The sequence below is a fragment of the Amphiura filiformis genome, chromosome 3, assembly GCF_039555335.1.
Source record: "Amphiura filiformis chromosome 3, Afil_fr2py, whole genome shotgun sequence".
In the NCBI taxonomy this organism is placed as follows: Eukaryota; Metazoa; Echinodermata; class Ophiuroidea; order Amphilepidida; family Amphiuridae; genus Amphiura; species Amphiura filiformis.
Window position 1 is genome coordinate 12,324,232 of NC_092630.1, and position 15,996 is coordinate 12,340,227.

Consider the following 15,996-nt stretch of genomic DNA (forward strand, 5'->3'; position numbering starts at 1 on the left):
CGAGGGAGAAAAATAATAATACTGACAAAGAAGCTGAAACTGACCTTGATAATGACCCAAAATAAAACTCATGATGTATGCATGAAATAATTGTTTATATAGCATTTTGCGTTCTTTTGCTACAATGCTTCCTAGAGCTGTGAGCAACTATTTCCGTCTTCGTAATCCAATAACTAACCTTGTTCACAGTTAGTTCCCATATAACCTGCTATACAACGACAGATGTATCCACTGATTCCATCTTCACAAGTCGCTTCATTCGTACAAGGTTCTGAAGCACACTCGTCAATATCTGTATTATAATATACACGCATTACTTTGAGACAACAAAGAAGATATCCTTAGTATAAATATGAAATTAGAAGAATCAACGCAGACAATCATGGCAAGAATCAAAATGAGACCACACCAATTTTGTCCTTAAAATGTGTGGCCCGGAACCTACTCTGTTCGCAGCGAGTTCCCGTATAGCCTGGAATACATTGACAGATGTATCCGTTGATTCCATCTTCACATGTCCCTTCATTCTGACAAGGTCCTGATGAACACTCATTGATGTCTATAAAGAGTTTAAAACACACCATGTTGTAATCAGCAAATACCCAAAAAATTAACCAAATTTGAATCCTATTATGGAAAGATAAGGGGGAAACGTACCAGTAGGTGGTGTAACAGGATTGTCGATGTGTTCCCCGTCTTGATCAAATGCATTTACCATGTTATCTGTAGCGCAAAATAATGCCAAAAATAATTATATATAAGAGTAAACATTGTGCTTACTTTTTAACATCATAACATTAATCTACTATCACAAGATGCCGTTTTAAAGTGAAACAGCCAAAATATGAATACCAAATATCGCGTGCTCGAGACCTTTACGTGTGACCGCAACTTGATGTCATTTACCCACGTGACCAATTAGCAGGCTTAAATTACTTCAAAATGACGTCATGTGTACAAGTGCCGGACGTAAAGAATGTGAGCCCTCATCACGAATGTGTATCTACCTTGTACACCTGCTCGTGTTTTACTCGTAATTCGCGTACACGATAAACCTCGCATATAAACGGACCACAAGGCTGATAACTATAGGTACAGTGCGCAGCGACAATGATATAAATGGCATTGCACGACAAAAAATTAATAACATCGCACTCTGATGTCATTAAACAACATGTCCGGTATATACTTATCAGAGTTCATGCGGTGACACGACATTGGTCTAAATCAGTTGAAATCTGTACACACCCTATGGAAGACATGACCTTAACACTTCCACACAGGGGTGCAGATTTCAAATGGAATCATCCATTCAGCTTGCCCCACTTGTAACTCACACTCCCTGTGTGAAAGATAAATGAATAGCCCAATTGAAACTTTGAATCTCATTGAAACAAAGACCAAAGAATGGATGAATCCATTTTAAAATTCTCACCCCCTGTGTGGGAGGTCATGTCTTCCATAGGGGTGTACGGATTTCAACTGTAATAGCCCATTATAATACCTGGTTCCATCCCTGTTCGTTCACAGTTAATTCCATTCCATCCGGGTTGGCATATGCATGTATATCCATTCACTTGGTCTTCACATCGTCCTCCGTTCAAACAGGGACGACTTCTACATTCATAAATATCTAAATTGAATAGATGTTATAATAAGTTTTACAATATTACTTCTTCACTTCTAAAACAGGTAATCATCTTTAAAAAGGTTCCATGCGGAAACGTACCAAGGGTCCTAAAAGGACCAGCAGATTACCCAAACCCGGCTTAGAAATCAACAAAGTTTTAATAATGTGGATATTGAAATAAATGAAGAAATAATTATACGTAATTAATATAAAAGAATGATGATGAACAACCTATGGCCACTCTCACGAAATCAATGAACAATTTGATTTAAGCCTTTTAGGATCAAGAGAAGAGGAATTTGTTTATCATACTACACCGCCACACAGATATAGGTGACCCCGGAGTGACGTCACAGGCAGTTGACCTCCGTTGACAACAAATCCGATTCAGAAGTCAAATTTGTAGTTTTCTGTGGTTTGTCCCTTTTCAAATCGACCAAAATACTACCATTTCTATAACTTCTGGACATGGGGCCTCCAGCCAACAACAACAATAAAGACTCTCCTCTACATGTTCATGTGTTCAGCTTCACATAACATGCAATTTTCGCCAAGTATTTAACCTTTATTTTGCCGAAATCGGCCGAGAAATTTGCTTGATTTGAGGTCAAAACAGAACGTAAACAACTGAACAAGCTCTGCTACAAGTCTTCAAGTAGTCGCTCAGCTGCACGATCTATTGTGGGTTGAAAAGCGTGAGTGTAGCCGACTGTAGCGTCATGTAAAATAAGTACCCGGATGACCGGGGTGACCTATAGTGTAAACAAAATGGCAGTAGTGTTACTTACATATTTCACAGTTTATTCCGGCCCAGCTACTTTCGCAGATACAAGTATATCGACCGAATCCATCCTCGCATTGTCCGTCATTTTGACACGGGCTGGAAGCGCACTCATTGGTTTCTTAAGACAAAAACACTTGGTTATATCAAGATCTATGGTTATATTAGCGATGCGATAGTTAGAGAACTATCATTTTCTTCGGAAGGGGGTCCCAAATTTACAAAAAGTCTGCGCCAATAAAATGCGACCCCCCTATTTCGGCAACAACAATTTTATGACCCCGTCCCCCACCAACATCGCCGATACACCTTACCCCTAAACAGGCTTAAATTGTATTGAAGTCAGTCTTTTTGAATAAAATAAACACACTGTGATCACCTTGTGACTCCCAACATTTTGGTCATCAAAAATTGTATGACCCCCGGTATATTTGAGACCCCCCTGAAAGAAATGATATTCCCCTTATGTCTCAGTAGAGGGAATATGAGGTTATAACGACGGATGTTTGTCAAAAAATTACGTTATCACATTATTATTTTACCATATATATACATTCTTTTTATGTAATAAGCTTGTAGTCTTGGATGTTAGATCAGTAAAATGCTGACACACTTACTCCCACTTGCATTGCAAAGATTACTGGCTTCATCACTGGTATCAAAACAGTCATCAACACCATCACAGACCCATGTGTCATATATACACCCGCCACTAGTACATTCGAACTCATAGTCTGTGTTACAAGCACATCTAGATTCATCACTGTTGTCATTACAGTCAGGTAGGTAATCACAGTAATACTTTGCAGGTACACAAGCAGAACCATCAGTACATGCAAATTCATCTCCAGCACAAGTAGCTGTGTAATGTGTGTGGCAAACAGTTAAGGAATATTTTAACGTGATACCTGACGTTACATCTTTTATTAAATTATATGGTCTTATTGATACAGATTTGGAGGATTCTTTAATAATTAACCAAATCATTCTCACTGTGAAATATTATGTTTATAAATGTAAATGGGATGAGTCTAGATCGTCTTTTAATGCTGTTAAAAATTGGATTGCTGATGTAGAAAAACTTGAGAATTATTATAAACTGGTATTTTTGTTAGCCAAATCCAAATAGAAATTACTCACGAATCTGAGCTTTCGCCATCTTGGCTGATGGCTTGAGGGTACATGCCACAAAATAGCTTTCCATAGACTTTACGTGCAAAATAGGGGTCACATTTTAGGCTATAAGTCGAGTTACGTCTTACTTTGAATCATATATTTGATATCATCTTAATCAGAACAAAATTCTGCATAACATATCTGAAAATGACACCATATTTTAGGTCTACTTTTTGAGAAAAATAGCGCTATATAAAAAGACCCGATTTTCCCGTGTTTACGTCCGACTGCTAACCGCGTTTTGACCTCGTGTGTTCATGCGCTCATCATCGTAAACATCACTCAAATTTTCGCGTTTTCTGTTCAAATTAGTAGAGATCACATTCACAAGTTCTAGCAAAACACGATTTGCAACACTAAAATTGTTAATATTATACCGATTTTGCACATTTTTTATGCAAAGTTGAGACTATAGTCGTGATAAACTTTTACCGGAAACCGCTTCACAAGCGGATTTAGTGGCATGCACCCTTGAAGAGGCTAAAACATCGTTTTTAGGCCTTGAAAATGATTTTGTTATCTTTTTCACTACATTTTGAATTAATTGTAAGAAATTTTGGGTTATTTTCTTTCATACTTTAGACAGGATGTCGATTTCAAGCACAAGCATGATAGCCGACAATTGCCATTTTTCGTCATTTTGATGCACATGAATGCACAATGGTTGCTGATTTGCTGTTTTCATGAAGATATTAATTGATGTTAAGAGTAAACGTTCTTTAAACATCTTTTACAAATGCATAACTTCAAAATTAAAACATTCTCAGTACCTGCAGAATATTTAAAAAGACAAGAAATGTCAATCAAGTAGGCCTACCCCCCCCCCCCCTCAGCGTCACTTTTAACCCGTTTTGTCCAAAAAGCAAATGTAATGAATGGCTATTTGAAATTAAATATTAATATGAATTAAACTTTGAATGTTATAACAATTTAAAATACTGGACAGTGGTATAAATAAAGCAAACTAGAAACTTAAATATCTTAAATCTAATATTTTATGTAATTTTTATTAAAATTGAAGGCCAAAACTTGAGTTCAAATGACAAAAAAATTTGGTTAAAAAATAACAATGAAATTGAAAAACTTCTTTGAAATTTAAACACCAATAAAAAATGTTTTCAATATTTTGAAACTCTTCTTTATTCATATCAAAAGGTTTCAAACTTCTACCAAAATCGGAACTTTTATTAAATTGGAAATAAAAGCAGGCCTATTCGCGGCAAACGCACATACAGCGAAAAACCTGGCGGCGTCCATGAACGCGCTTGTTGATGTCCCTCCTCTTTTCTTCGCGTGCATTTTAAATAGATAAAGACGCGCGGAAAACGCATGGAATTGCTCCTTAAAGGGTACATGCCACAAAATAGCTTTCCATAGACTTTACGTGCAAAATAGGGGGCACATTTTAGGCTATAAGTCGAGTTACGTCTTACTTTGAAATATATATTTGATATCATCTTAATCAGAACAAAATTCTGCATAACATATCTGAAAATGACACCATATTTTAGGTCTACTTTTTGAGAAAAATAGCGCTATATAAAAAGACCCGATTTTCCCGTGTTTACGTCCGACTGCTAACCGCGTTTTGACCTCGTGTGTTCATGCGCTCATCATCGTAAACATCACTCAAATTTTCGCGTTTTCTGTTCAAATTAGTAGAGATCACATTCACAAGTTCTAGCAAAACACGATTTGCAACACTAAAATTGTTAATATTATACCGATTTTGCACATTTTTATTCAAAGTTGGGACTATAGTCGTGATAAACTTTTACCGGAAACCGCTTCACACGCGGATTTAGTGGCATGCACCCTTGATCACAGATGAACTGGTCCACTGCTTTTCCCGCGAGACTTGGTTGCTAAGGACGCATCCTCGTTACCCGGAAGTGATTTTAGCAGTGGGTCATATACATGATCTAGAAAGTGTGCACCTTCGTCACGACCCCTCCTTCTGATTTGGATGGCCTCCCTGACTCTCCTCATGAACGCATTCGAGTCTCTGTCAAGTAATTTGGCCCCCTCCCAGTCGATGACATGGTTATCTTGCGCTCACGAGGAGAGTCAGGGAGGCCCTCCAAATGGAAGGTGCACGAAGGCATGTATATGACCCACTGCTAAAATCACTTCCGGGTAACGAGGATGCGTCCTTAGCAACCAAGTCTCGCGGGAAAAGCAGTGGACCAGTTCATCTGTGATCAAGCCATCAGCCAAGATGGCGAAAGCTCAGATTCGTGAGTAATTTCTATTTGGATTTGGCTAACAAAAATACCAGTTTATGATTTCAACAATCCTACCAAATGAATCTCTTTACTGAAATTGTGACTCCTCGCCACAACTGAGCCCGGATGTCGCCAATCATCATTTTTGAGATATTCAACCAAAATATTCTGCTTGAAATTAGCTTTAAAATGATGTATATCATGTCTATAGTACTTGACATTTAAGTAGTGAAAAATCAATAAAACAGTCAATAAATCCTTTCTTTCCTATTGTTTATTGTTAAGTTCGATGGAGCATATCTCAATAGTGGCACTGGCGACATCCGGGCTCAGTTGTGGCGAGGAGTCACAATTGAGAATTATTGTGCAAAAAGAAACTGTAAGGAAGAGTTTCACTTGAATAAGTGAAGCCCTATCATACATTTGATTTGAATATTGAATTCGTCGCTGGGTGGACGTGGTGGCGTGATACAGCTTTAATGGTCATTGAAGGGACATAGTGAGGTATCGGCTTTTATATTTTTTACCTGATGCGTCACTGTGTAAATTTAGCGACTAGATCGCCTTTACATCACTGCGTCTATTCGGCGATGAGTTTTACCAACCAAGTTTTAGTGTTATTTCATTAATTGATTTTTAAATTTCGGTAATGTTTTTATATTCGTAATGTATTTGTAATATCATTTCCCATGTTTTAATGTGCCATTTTGATGCAAGAGTAAAAATAAAAGCCCTGTTTGGGGCATGAGAAACAAAAAACAACAACAAGTAGCTGTGTAATATAACGAAATTATGCAAAATTGCAGGTAATACCCTACAAGAATAAAAGGTATAATATGCAAATGTACGATCCAAAACCACTTTGTTTAATAGTGCCCTAACATGACAATTTTCCAACGGAATTTTCCTCTTTGAATAAACACTATGAATAATCCATGTTAAGTTTGGTGTCCAATTAATTGTAACACATTGTACTTTATATAGCTGCAGAAAATGTTGCACCTTATTGACTGCATGGCCAAAACTATGGGCAATCTGTGATGACACCATTAATGATGAAGAAGTTAAGAAGATCGAGAGAAGAATAAGAAACAGCAGAACGTGGATATTACAATCGCCTTAAAGAATGTGCAACCTTTCACCGTCTTTTTCAGCCACGTAATGTGCAACATTCCACCGCCAATCATTGTCAAACAGTGCTTTTAGCATACATCATGTCGCGAGACTGTCAACACTTGACAACCAAGAAATGCCTCTGACGACAGTCACTTACTACTATTGACCCTTTGCACGGTCGTCTCAAAAACGAGGTGCTACCAACAAAGTATGTGATGTGTGTGCGTACACCTTTCATACGTACGATTATTTACCGCGTACGCTTTCTAAAAGCATTCTGGCGCGTTGTTGGAATTCGGAAAGCTTGAAAAACGAAATAGGATTTTCTGCGCATGCGTTTGCAGGGATTTTGGGATCAAGATGGCGGACCTGTGGAAAGGGTCAATAGTACTTTATAAGGTTATCTTATATGTATAACAGAAAGCAACAGGGGAACTCAAGTGAAAATGCTAACTTTGATTAAGGCCAAGGTGACGTAATAAGGAAATGAAAATAGAAGAAAGAGCATTAATTACTCACCTATGTCACAGTTGACACCAGTCCAACCAGGCAAACATTGACAGGTGTATGCATTCACTGTACCCTTACACGTACCTCCATTCTGACAAGGCTCACTAATACAAGGATTAAACCCTGCCGAGTATCAAAAGGTGTAGCAAAGTTAAGTAATTCACTATATTTTATCACGAATATTGCAGTTTCACAAACAACTCCTAATTTCATATTAAATATTTAATATCTGGAAGTGAATAACCGTTTGGTTATATACATGCATCGCCCTCAACGAAGTATTCCTGAAAGAAGTATTGTATTAATAGTGAATCACTGATTTAGTTGTTTGGATTTACACCTGTAAGATGCTTTTAACTATTAAAATATTTCTCATTTAAACTTGAATCCTTGCTTACGTGCTTCACAGTTCATTCCTGTCCATCCACGACGACAAATGCATCGATGACGACCAATCCCATCAACACAACGACCTCGATTTTGGCATGGCCGGGACAAACATTCGTTGATATCTAAAAACAAAAATTGCGTTATTTTTTTTATTGAATCAGGGATTAGGACATTGGTGTATGTCCTTCTAAAACTATACGCTGGCAAAGTGACTTAATAATCGGATTAACTACCATAGCAATAATAGATGAAAATAATTTTTGATTATACCGCGCTGCACTAGTACGTTCACGCGGAACCTCTGCATTGAACCATATCATGCTGATCACTCACACCTGTAAGCAACCTGCTTGTAGTGCAGCGCGATATATTCAAAATTGTTTTCACCTATTGCTATAATTAATCCGATCTATTACGGCACTTCGCCAGCGTATATTTTTAACGAAATGCGATTGTAATTCTAATTTTCTATGTTGAAGACCTACTTTGTTGGCAAGTGTCTCCTGTCCAGCCTGAAGTACACGAACACGTGTAAGAGTCTATTCCATCCTCGCAGGTTGCGCCATTACTACAGGGGTTTGATAGACATTCATTACCAGCTGAAGGAAAACACATTGTAAAATAAACTAATCACCGTTCCGTTTTCCTGATCATCATTGTAATCCTCGTAATAGTCATCATCATCAGCAACGTCATCGTTAGCGTCCTTATCATCATCATCTTCAACATTTTTTCCTCATCATCAATGTAATTCTCATCATCGTCATCATCATCATCATCATCTTATCATCATTATCATGATCATCATCTTATCATCATTATAATGATCATCATCATCTTATCATCATTATCATGATCATCATCATCTTATCATCATTATCATGATCATCATCTTATCATCATTATCATGATCATCATCATCTTATCATCATTATCATGATCATCATCATCTTATCATCATTATAATGATCATCATCATCTTATCATCATTATCATGATCATCATCATCTTATCATCATTATAATGATCATCATCATCTTATCATCATTATCATGATCATCATCATCTTATCATCATTATCATGATCATCATCTTATCATCATTATCATGATCATCATCATCTTATCATCATCATCTTATCATCATTATAATGATCATCATCATCTTATCATCATTATCATGATCATCATATCATCATTATCATGATTATCATCATCTTATCATCATTATCATGATCATCATCATCTTATCATCATCATCTTATCATCATTATCATGATCATCATCATCTTATCATCATTATCATGATCATGATCATCTTATCATCATTATCATGATCATCATCATCTTATCATCATTATCATGATCATCATCATCTTATCATCATTATCATGATCATCATCATCTTATCATCATTATCATGATCATCATCATCTTATCATCATTATCATGATCATCATCATCTTATCATCATTATCATGATCATCATCATCTTATCATCATTATCATGATCATGATCATCTTATCATCATTATCATGATCATCATCATCTTATCATCATTATCATGATCATCATCATCTTATCATCATTATCATGATCATCATCATCTTATCATCATTATCATGATCATCATCATCTTATCATCATTATCATCATCATCATCATCTTATCATCATTATCATGATCATCATCATCTTATCATCATTATCATGATCATCATCATCTTATCATCATTATCATGATCATCATCATCTTATCATCATTATCATGATCATCATCATCTTATCATCATTATCATGATCATCATCATCTTATCATCATTATCATGATTATCATCATCTTATCATCATTATCATGATCATCATCATCTTATCATCATCATCTTATCATCATTATCATGATCATCATCATCTTATCATCATTATCATGATCATCATCATCTTATCATCATTATCATGATCATCATCATCTTATCATCATTATCATGATCATCATCATCTTATCATCATTATCATGATCATCATCATCTTATCATCATTATCATGATCATCATCATCTTATCATCATTATCATGATCATCATCTTATCATCATTATCATGATCATCATCATCTTATCATCATTATCATGATCATCATCATCTTATCATCATTATCATGATCATCATCATCTTATCATCATTATCATGATCATCATCATCTTATCATCATTATCATGATCATCATCATCTTATCATCATTATCATGATCATCATCATCTTATCATCATTATCATGATCATCATCATCTTATCATCATTATCATGATCATCATCATCTTATCATCATTATCATGATCATGATCATCTTATCATCATTATCATGATCATCATCATCTTATCATCATTATCATGATCATCATCATCTTATCATCATTATCATGATTATCATCATCTTATCATCATTATCATGATCATCATCATCTTATCATCATCATCTTATCATCATTATCATGATCATCATCATCTTATCATCATTATCATGATCATCATCATCTTATCATCATTATCATGATCATCATCATCTTATCATCATTATCATGATCATCATCATCTTATCATCATTATCATGATCATCATCATCTTATCATCATTATCATGATCATCATCTTATCATCATTATCATGATCATCATCATCTTATCATCATTATCATGATCATCATCATCTTATCATCATTATCATGATCATCATCTTATCATCATTATCATGATCATCATCATCTTATCATCATTATCATGATCATCATCATCTTATCATCATTATCATGATCATCATCATCTTATCATCATTATCATGATCATCATCATCTTATCATCATTATCATGATCATCATCATCTTATCATCATTATCATGATCATCATCATCTTATCATCATTATCATGATCATCATCATCTTATCATCATTATCATGATCATCATCTTATCATCATTATCATGATCATCATCATCTTATCATCATTATCATGATCATCATCATCTTATTATCATCATCATCATCATCTTATCATCATTATCATGATCATCATCATCTTATCATCATTATCATGATCATCATCATCTTATCATCATTATCATGATCATCATCATCTTATCATCATTATCATGATCATCATCATCTTATCATCATTATCATGATCATCATCATCTTATCATCATTATCATGATCATCATCATCTTATCATCATTATCGTTCATCATCATCACCGTTCTTTATACCAACCTTCTACAGTTTGTTTACTGCATATTTCTTCTGCTTCATCACTGCCATCAAAGCAATCTGCTCTACCATCACATACCCATGTCTGGTTGACACATCCACCGCCTTCACATTGGAATGCATACTCTAGGTCACAAAGACATCCCAACTCGTCACTATTGTCATCACAATCAGCAAAAGAATCACATTGAAATTCCTGGGGCACGCAGATCAAACCATTGGCACATGCAAATTCATTGGAGGCACACGTAACTGCAACACAATATGAAAAGGAAAATTATGGCATGGACATGAACAAGAATGAAGAAAGGCACAGGATGAAAAATAAAAGAAAGAACAAAAAAATAAAAAAAGGTAATAATCCGAATATTTTACTCAAATTTGTTGTTGTTTTTTAAACACATTTCTGACCGGTTATTTGTCCTATTTCATTTTTGGACCAGCGCACCATCGTTTTAACCAGACTTGAAATAAAACTGTAGGAGTAACAACTACATCAATAACACAGTTAATAATTGTGGTTTTTAACCAAGATTAAAGGATACATCGTCATCATCATCATCATCATCATCATCTTATCATCATTATATACATCAAGATATTTAATCAAACCCTCAAAATGTCATCGACCAACATGCGCTAAAAAGGATCTAAAACACATAAATTAACTTGTTTGGGAATAATTATAAAGACAATCGAAATTTTGTGGGTGAAAGTTGTACTTAAAAGCTTCCTTTTATTATAAACCGATTTTTAAATATTGAACAAACGGTTATTAGGCCTAGGCCTACATGATTAGTTTTACCAATATTTCCTATAACTTCCCTATTAACCCCGGTATTAAGCTCAATCTTGGCACACAATTCATCCTTATACTTCCTATCAACATGATCAAGTTTTTATGCACCATTTATGACTATCGGCCATATAGTTTCAGTCTCACCCTTTTAGAGATCTCATTAGCCTCTCATTGGGACATGATAAGATGCTAAAAGAGGAACTTCGTTGTTATCAATTATAATGTTCCTGTTTCAAACCATCTAATAGCAATTTTTAGCAAAAGAGGAACTTCGTTGTTATCAATTATAATGTTCCTGTTTCAAACCATCTAATAGCAATTTTTATTTTTTGGGTTTTTTTATCAAATGAATCTTCATCTCTAGTCCATTGAAATTGTCAATTAAAGAAACATTTACCAGCATGAATTTGTTCTGTACGCGCAATCAACTGGTCACATGTCTTCGCCGTTGCTGCAAAAACCGAATCATCCAAAAAACAAAAACCAGATGAGTGTGGAGTTTTCCAAATTGACGAAGGAAGTCCTTTAACCATTAATTCCAGATAAACATTTAACTAATTCAGCAAACATACACATAACAACATACGGTATTTACCTTGTGCCTCGGTAGTGCGCTGTATCATAAATAACCCTAGGGTTACTGAAAGTACGACGAACTTCGTCATTATCACGCATCAGACTTCTTGCCTTTTTAAGCTCTTTTACAACGATAATGCACTGCAACAAACTGCACAAAATTAAAAATGACTCCAATGGGTGCACTTTTTATTTGCTGTTTGGTTGGTAGTCATGGTAGTGGTAACGTATAAAGTGCCAAAAAATTTATGGCTCGTGACACTACTAAGGTTTCCAAGTTTCAACTAAATGGGCCATTCCAGTTGAAATCCATACATTCCCTATATGAAAGATATTTTCTACACAGCGAATGTGAAATTCAAATGGGGTTATCTAATTTCAAATGGGGTAACCTGAATGGGTGACTCCATTTGAAATCTACAACCCCTATGTGTGGGAGATTAAGGTGATGTCTTCTATAGGGGTGTACGGATTTCAACTGGAATAGCCCATTCTTTATGACCTGTAGCATGAAACACAATGAAGCTTATCGCCAATACTTGACACAGTCAGACACAAACCAAAACAATTAAATGTGAAAAGTTTAATTGCACCAAGGAAAAATTTGGATTTACAAAATATTAGGGTTAAAATGGGGCTTGTTTTGGAATACTTTGTGAAACTCTATTGTGGAACCAAAACATACATGCCAATGGCAGAAACTGTTTGGTAATGCTGTAAACCATGCAAATTTGGGGGAGACCGGGGCAAAGTGAACCACGGGGCAAAACGAAACACCTCTATCAACTTATGTATATATGCTGCCCTCAATCTCCAAGCTCATATATTTAGAACACGGCATGGATCCAGCATTGTTTGTGATAGGGGCGTTCGAGTGCGTAAGGTATGTGTAATATTTACAGAATTTTTTTTTCATTATGTTTAAACCAATAATTTATAGAAATATATTATCTGCTGAAGCAATGTGCTTTTGCTGAACTACTTCAATAGCCATATAAATGACAGATCATCGGCTTAAAGCCACAATGTGTGATTTAATTGCTTCACAGCGACGCCCTCAATTTTACTCGGATTTCTATTTTTTGCATAATTATAATGCCCAGTGGTGTACTAAAATACCACGTAAAAGACTAAGCCTGAAGTGCTTTATTAGATAACAGTAAAATTTAACTTTTTATATTAAAACCGGGTCGACCCGGTTTTATTCGGAGTTCATCGATCGACTGCTTGCTAACATATCCCGTAGATGTCAGCTTATGTGTACACACGTCTATGGCAAGCCAAGGGGGCCAAAAGCGTGGAACATCTACGCGTAGCTTCTTTCTCGTTACGAGCAGCTGTTTGACCAATCAAAATAGTCAAATTTAATCACGTGGTTGGGTCGTTAGCTGCGCGTAGTATAGTTATAGGTATCCTCTTTCACAATTATTATCTTGTAATTAATTTACGGAATTAGCATAGATAACGAACGGGTAAAGGAGGCCAAATCACAGCACGTGTCAAGAGAACATGTTGCTAATGCCTGGCTAAAATGACACAAAGCATATTTATTTAGTGTTTCCAAGTTTACACCGTGTTTAATAGCAAGTAACTTTATACTGTTTATACTCGGGCTGTATTAGCGGATTTAGCGGTGCAGGAGCTTGCAGGGGATATGAAGGTCAAACAACAACTACTACTGATGTAAAGCGCTGTGTAAAGATATTGCAGGGAAAGCGATATCACATGCCACTGTGTAAATATGGAGAGAGTAAAATGGGTCATCATTATTTTCGGAACGGGGGGGGGGGGGGTTCCTAAATTTACAAAAAGTCGGCGTCAATAAATTACGGCCCTCACTATTTCGACAAGCGGCTAGGGGACGCAGGGGTAACCTTGTCAATCAATGGTTATTCTATTGTCCACCAAAGTTAAGCTTATGACATCACCATACGTTTATATCCATGATCAATCCAATCGATAGGCAATTATCCCCAGAGGACCACTGTGCGAAACTGACCAAGTTTAACATGTGCGCAAAAACTGCATGGAATAAAAGTTAAATAAATATAAAATATTACAATTTGACATGAAATAAAAATTTATAATAATAATGAAAAATCATCACAATGTTATAAATAGGCCTAATGATAAATAATAATTAATAACTTTTATATATCATTGACTATTTAGAGCTACCAAGTAATCTACATTTTAACGTGAAGGTCTGAAATGCCATCCCGGCAAACACAAAACGTTTTTAAAAAATTTTATACAGGTTAGGCCTATATTTTTGGGTTTTGGTTTTGGTAAAAACGTTTTAATAACATTAAATGTCGGGTTAAACAAAGGTCATGAAAACATTTTAAAACGTTTTGTATGGAAACACACTACAAAAATAGAAATGTTTTCAATATGTTATTGAAAAATATTTTCTGCAAACATTTTGGTCACCACACAAATATTGATATGTTTGAGAATATTTGCAGTAAGTTATCAAAAAAATGTTTTTGAATGTTATGAAAAAGTTTTATTCCCTTTATATACCCTTTATAGGCCTACATGTACGTATAACCCGACATTTAAACATTTTCTGGCAACCTTTTGCGAATGATGTCGAAAACTCGAAAACATTTTGTGTTTGCTGGGATAATTGAACATTATTCAAAATTGAATAACACGAAAAATATATAAATAATAACAAAAATACTAATGCAAAACTACAATACTAATAAATACGTACTAGGCCTACTCAAAAGACGCTTTCCTATTTGTATTAACGATATGAGAATTATTAAAGTGCTTATAATAGTTTTAACCTACAGGTTTTAACCAAATAAAAAATCCCAAAGCGCATGCTCCGGTATAACGTTACGAATTCATATTTTGGCCTATGATAAATTTTTTTAAATTTCTTTAATAAAAGAAATCTTATAGGCCTACCTTATATTCTTATAATATTATCATTATTTTGTTTATATTTTTATTATTGCTTTTTAAAAAAAATCATAATCATAAAGAATAAATTAAGTCATGACATCCTGTTGTTGAGTGCTGAATCCAGGTATATCACCTCGTAAAGCATGTAAAGTATTAAAGCGCGCCGCCGCCATGATCTTGATCCTATTTCGATATAGGCCTACATCGATCACTTATCGGATTTAAGTATTGGACACAATAGATGAAGTATTTGATTGACAAGGTTACCCCTGCGTCCCCTAGCCAAAAAAAAAATGTTATGACCCCCGACTCCCACCACCGATACACCTTACCCCCTAGACAGGCTAAAATTGTATTGAAATCAGTCTTTATACAATAAACACACTATCTGTAGTCATCTTGTGACTCCCTACATTTTGTCATTATCAATTTATGACCCCCTCCCCCTTATTTTTCTTTCCAAAAAAGTATGACCCCCTATATTTGGGATCCCCTTCTGAAGAAAATGATAGCCCCCTAAATATGAACAATCATCATTCTGTTCAGATATTACTTTAATAGCACCTATACCATTTTTTTTGCTGATATACTACAGATATTTTCATTTACAAAAATTAAC

General features: G+C 35.2%; 1 protein-coding gene across 2 annotated transcripts in view; it reads right to left on the bottom strand.

Annotated features, from left to right (window-relative positions):
- Positions 1–15,996, bottom strand: part of LOC140148050 (uncharacterized) — a 45,145-nt gene that overhangs the window by 26,900 nt on the left and 2,249 nt on the right. The window contains exons 2-12 of one of the 2 annotated variants that reach the window (XM_072169889.1): positions 12,478–12,609; positions 11,087–11,335; positions 8,314–8,427; positions 7,837–7,950; positions 7,448–7,561; positions 3,029–3,271; positions 2,419–2,532; positions 1,505–1,633; positions 658–723; positions 446–559; positions 179–292 (exon numbers count right to left, since the gene is read on the bottom strand). In XM_072169889.1, coding sequence (XP_072025990.1) covers positions 179–292; positions 446–559; positions 658–723; positions 1,505–1,633; positions 2,419–2,532; positions 3,029–3,271; positions 7,448–7,561; positions 7,837–7,950; positions 8,314–8,427; positions 11,087–11,335; positions 12,478–12,547 — 1,441 coding nt within the window. In that variant the 5' untranslated portion in view covers positions 12,548–12,609. The remainder of the gene's footprint in view (positions 1–178; positions 293–445; positions 560–657; positions 724–1,504; positions 1,634–2,418; positions 2,533–3,028; positions 3,272–7,447; positions 7,562–7,836; positions 7,951–8,313; positions 8,428–11,086; positions 11,336–12,477; positions 12,610–15,996) is intronic. The other variant, XM_072169890.1, reaches the window with a different exon arrangement.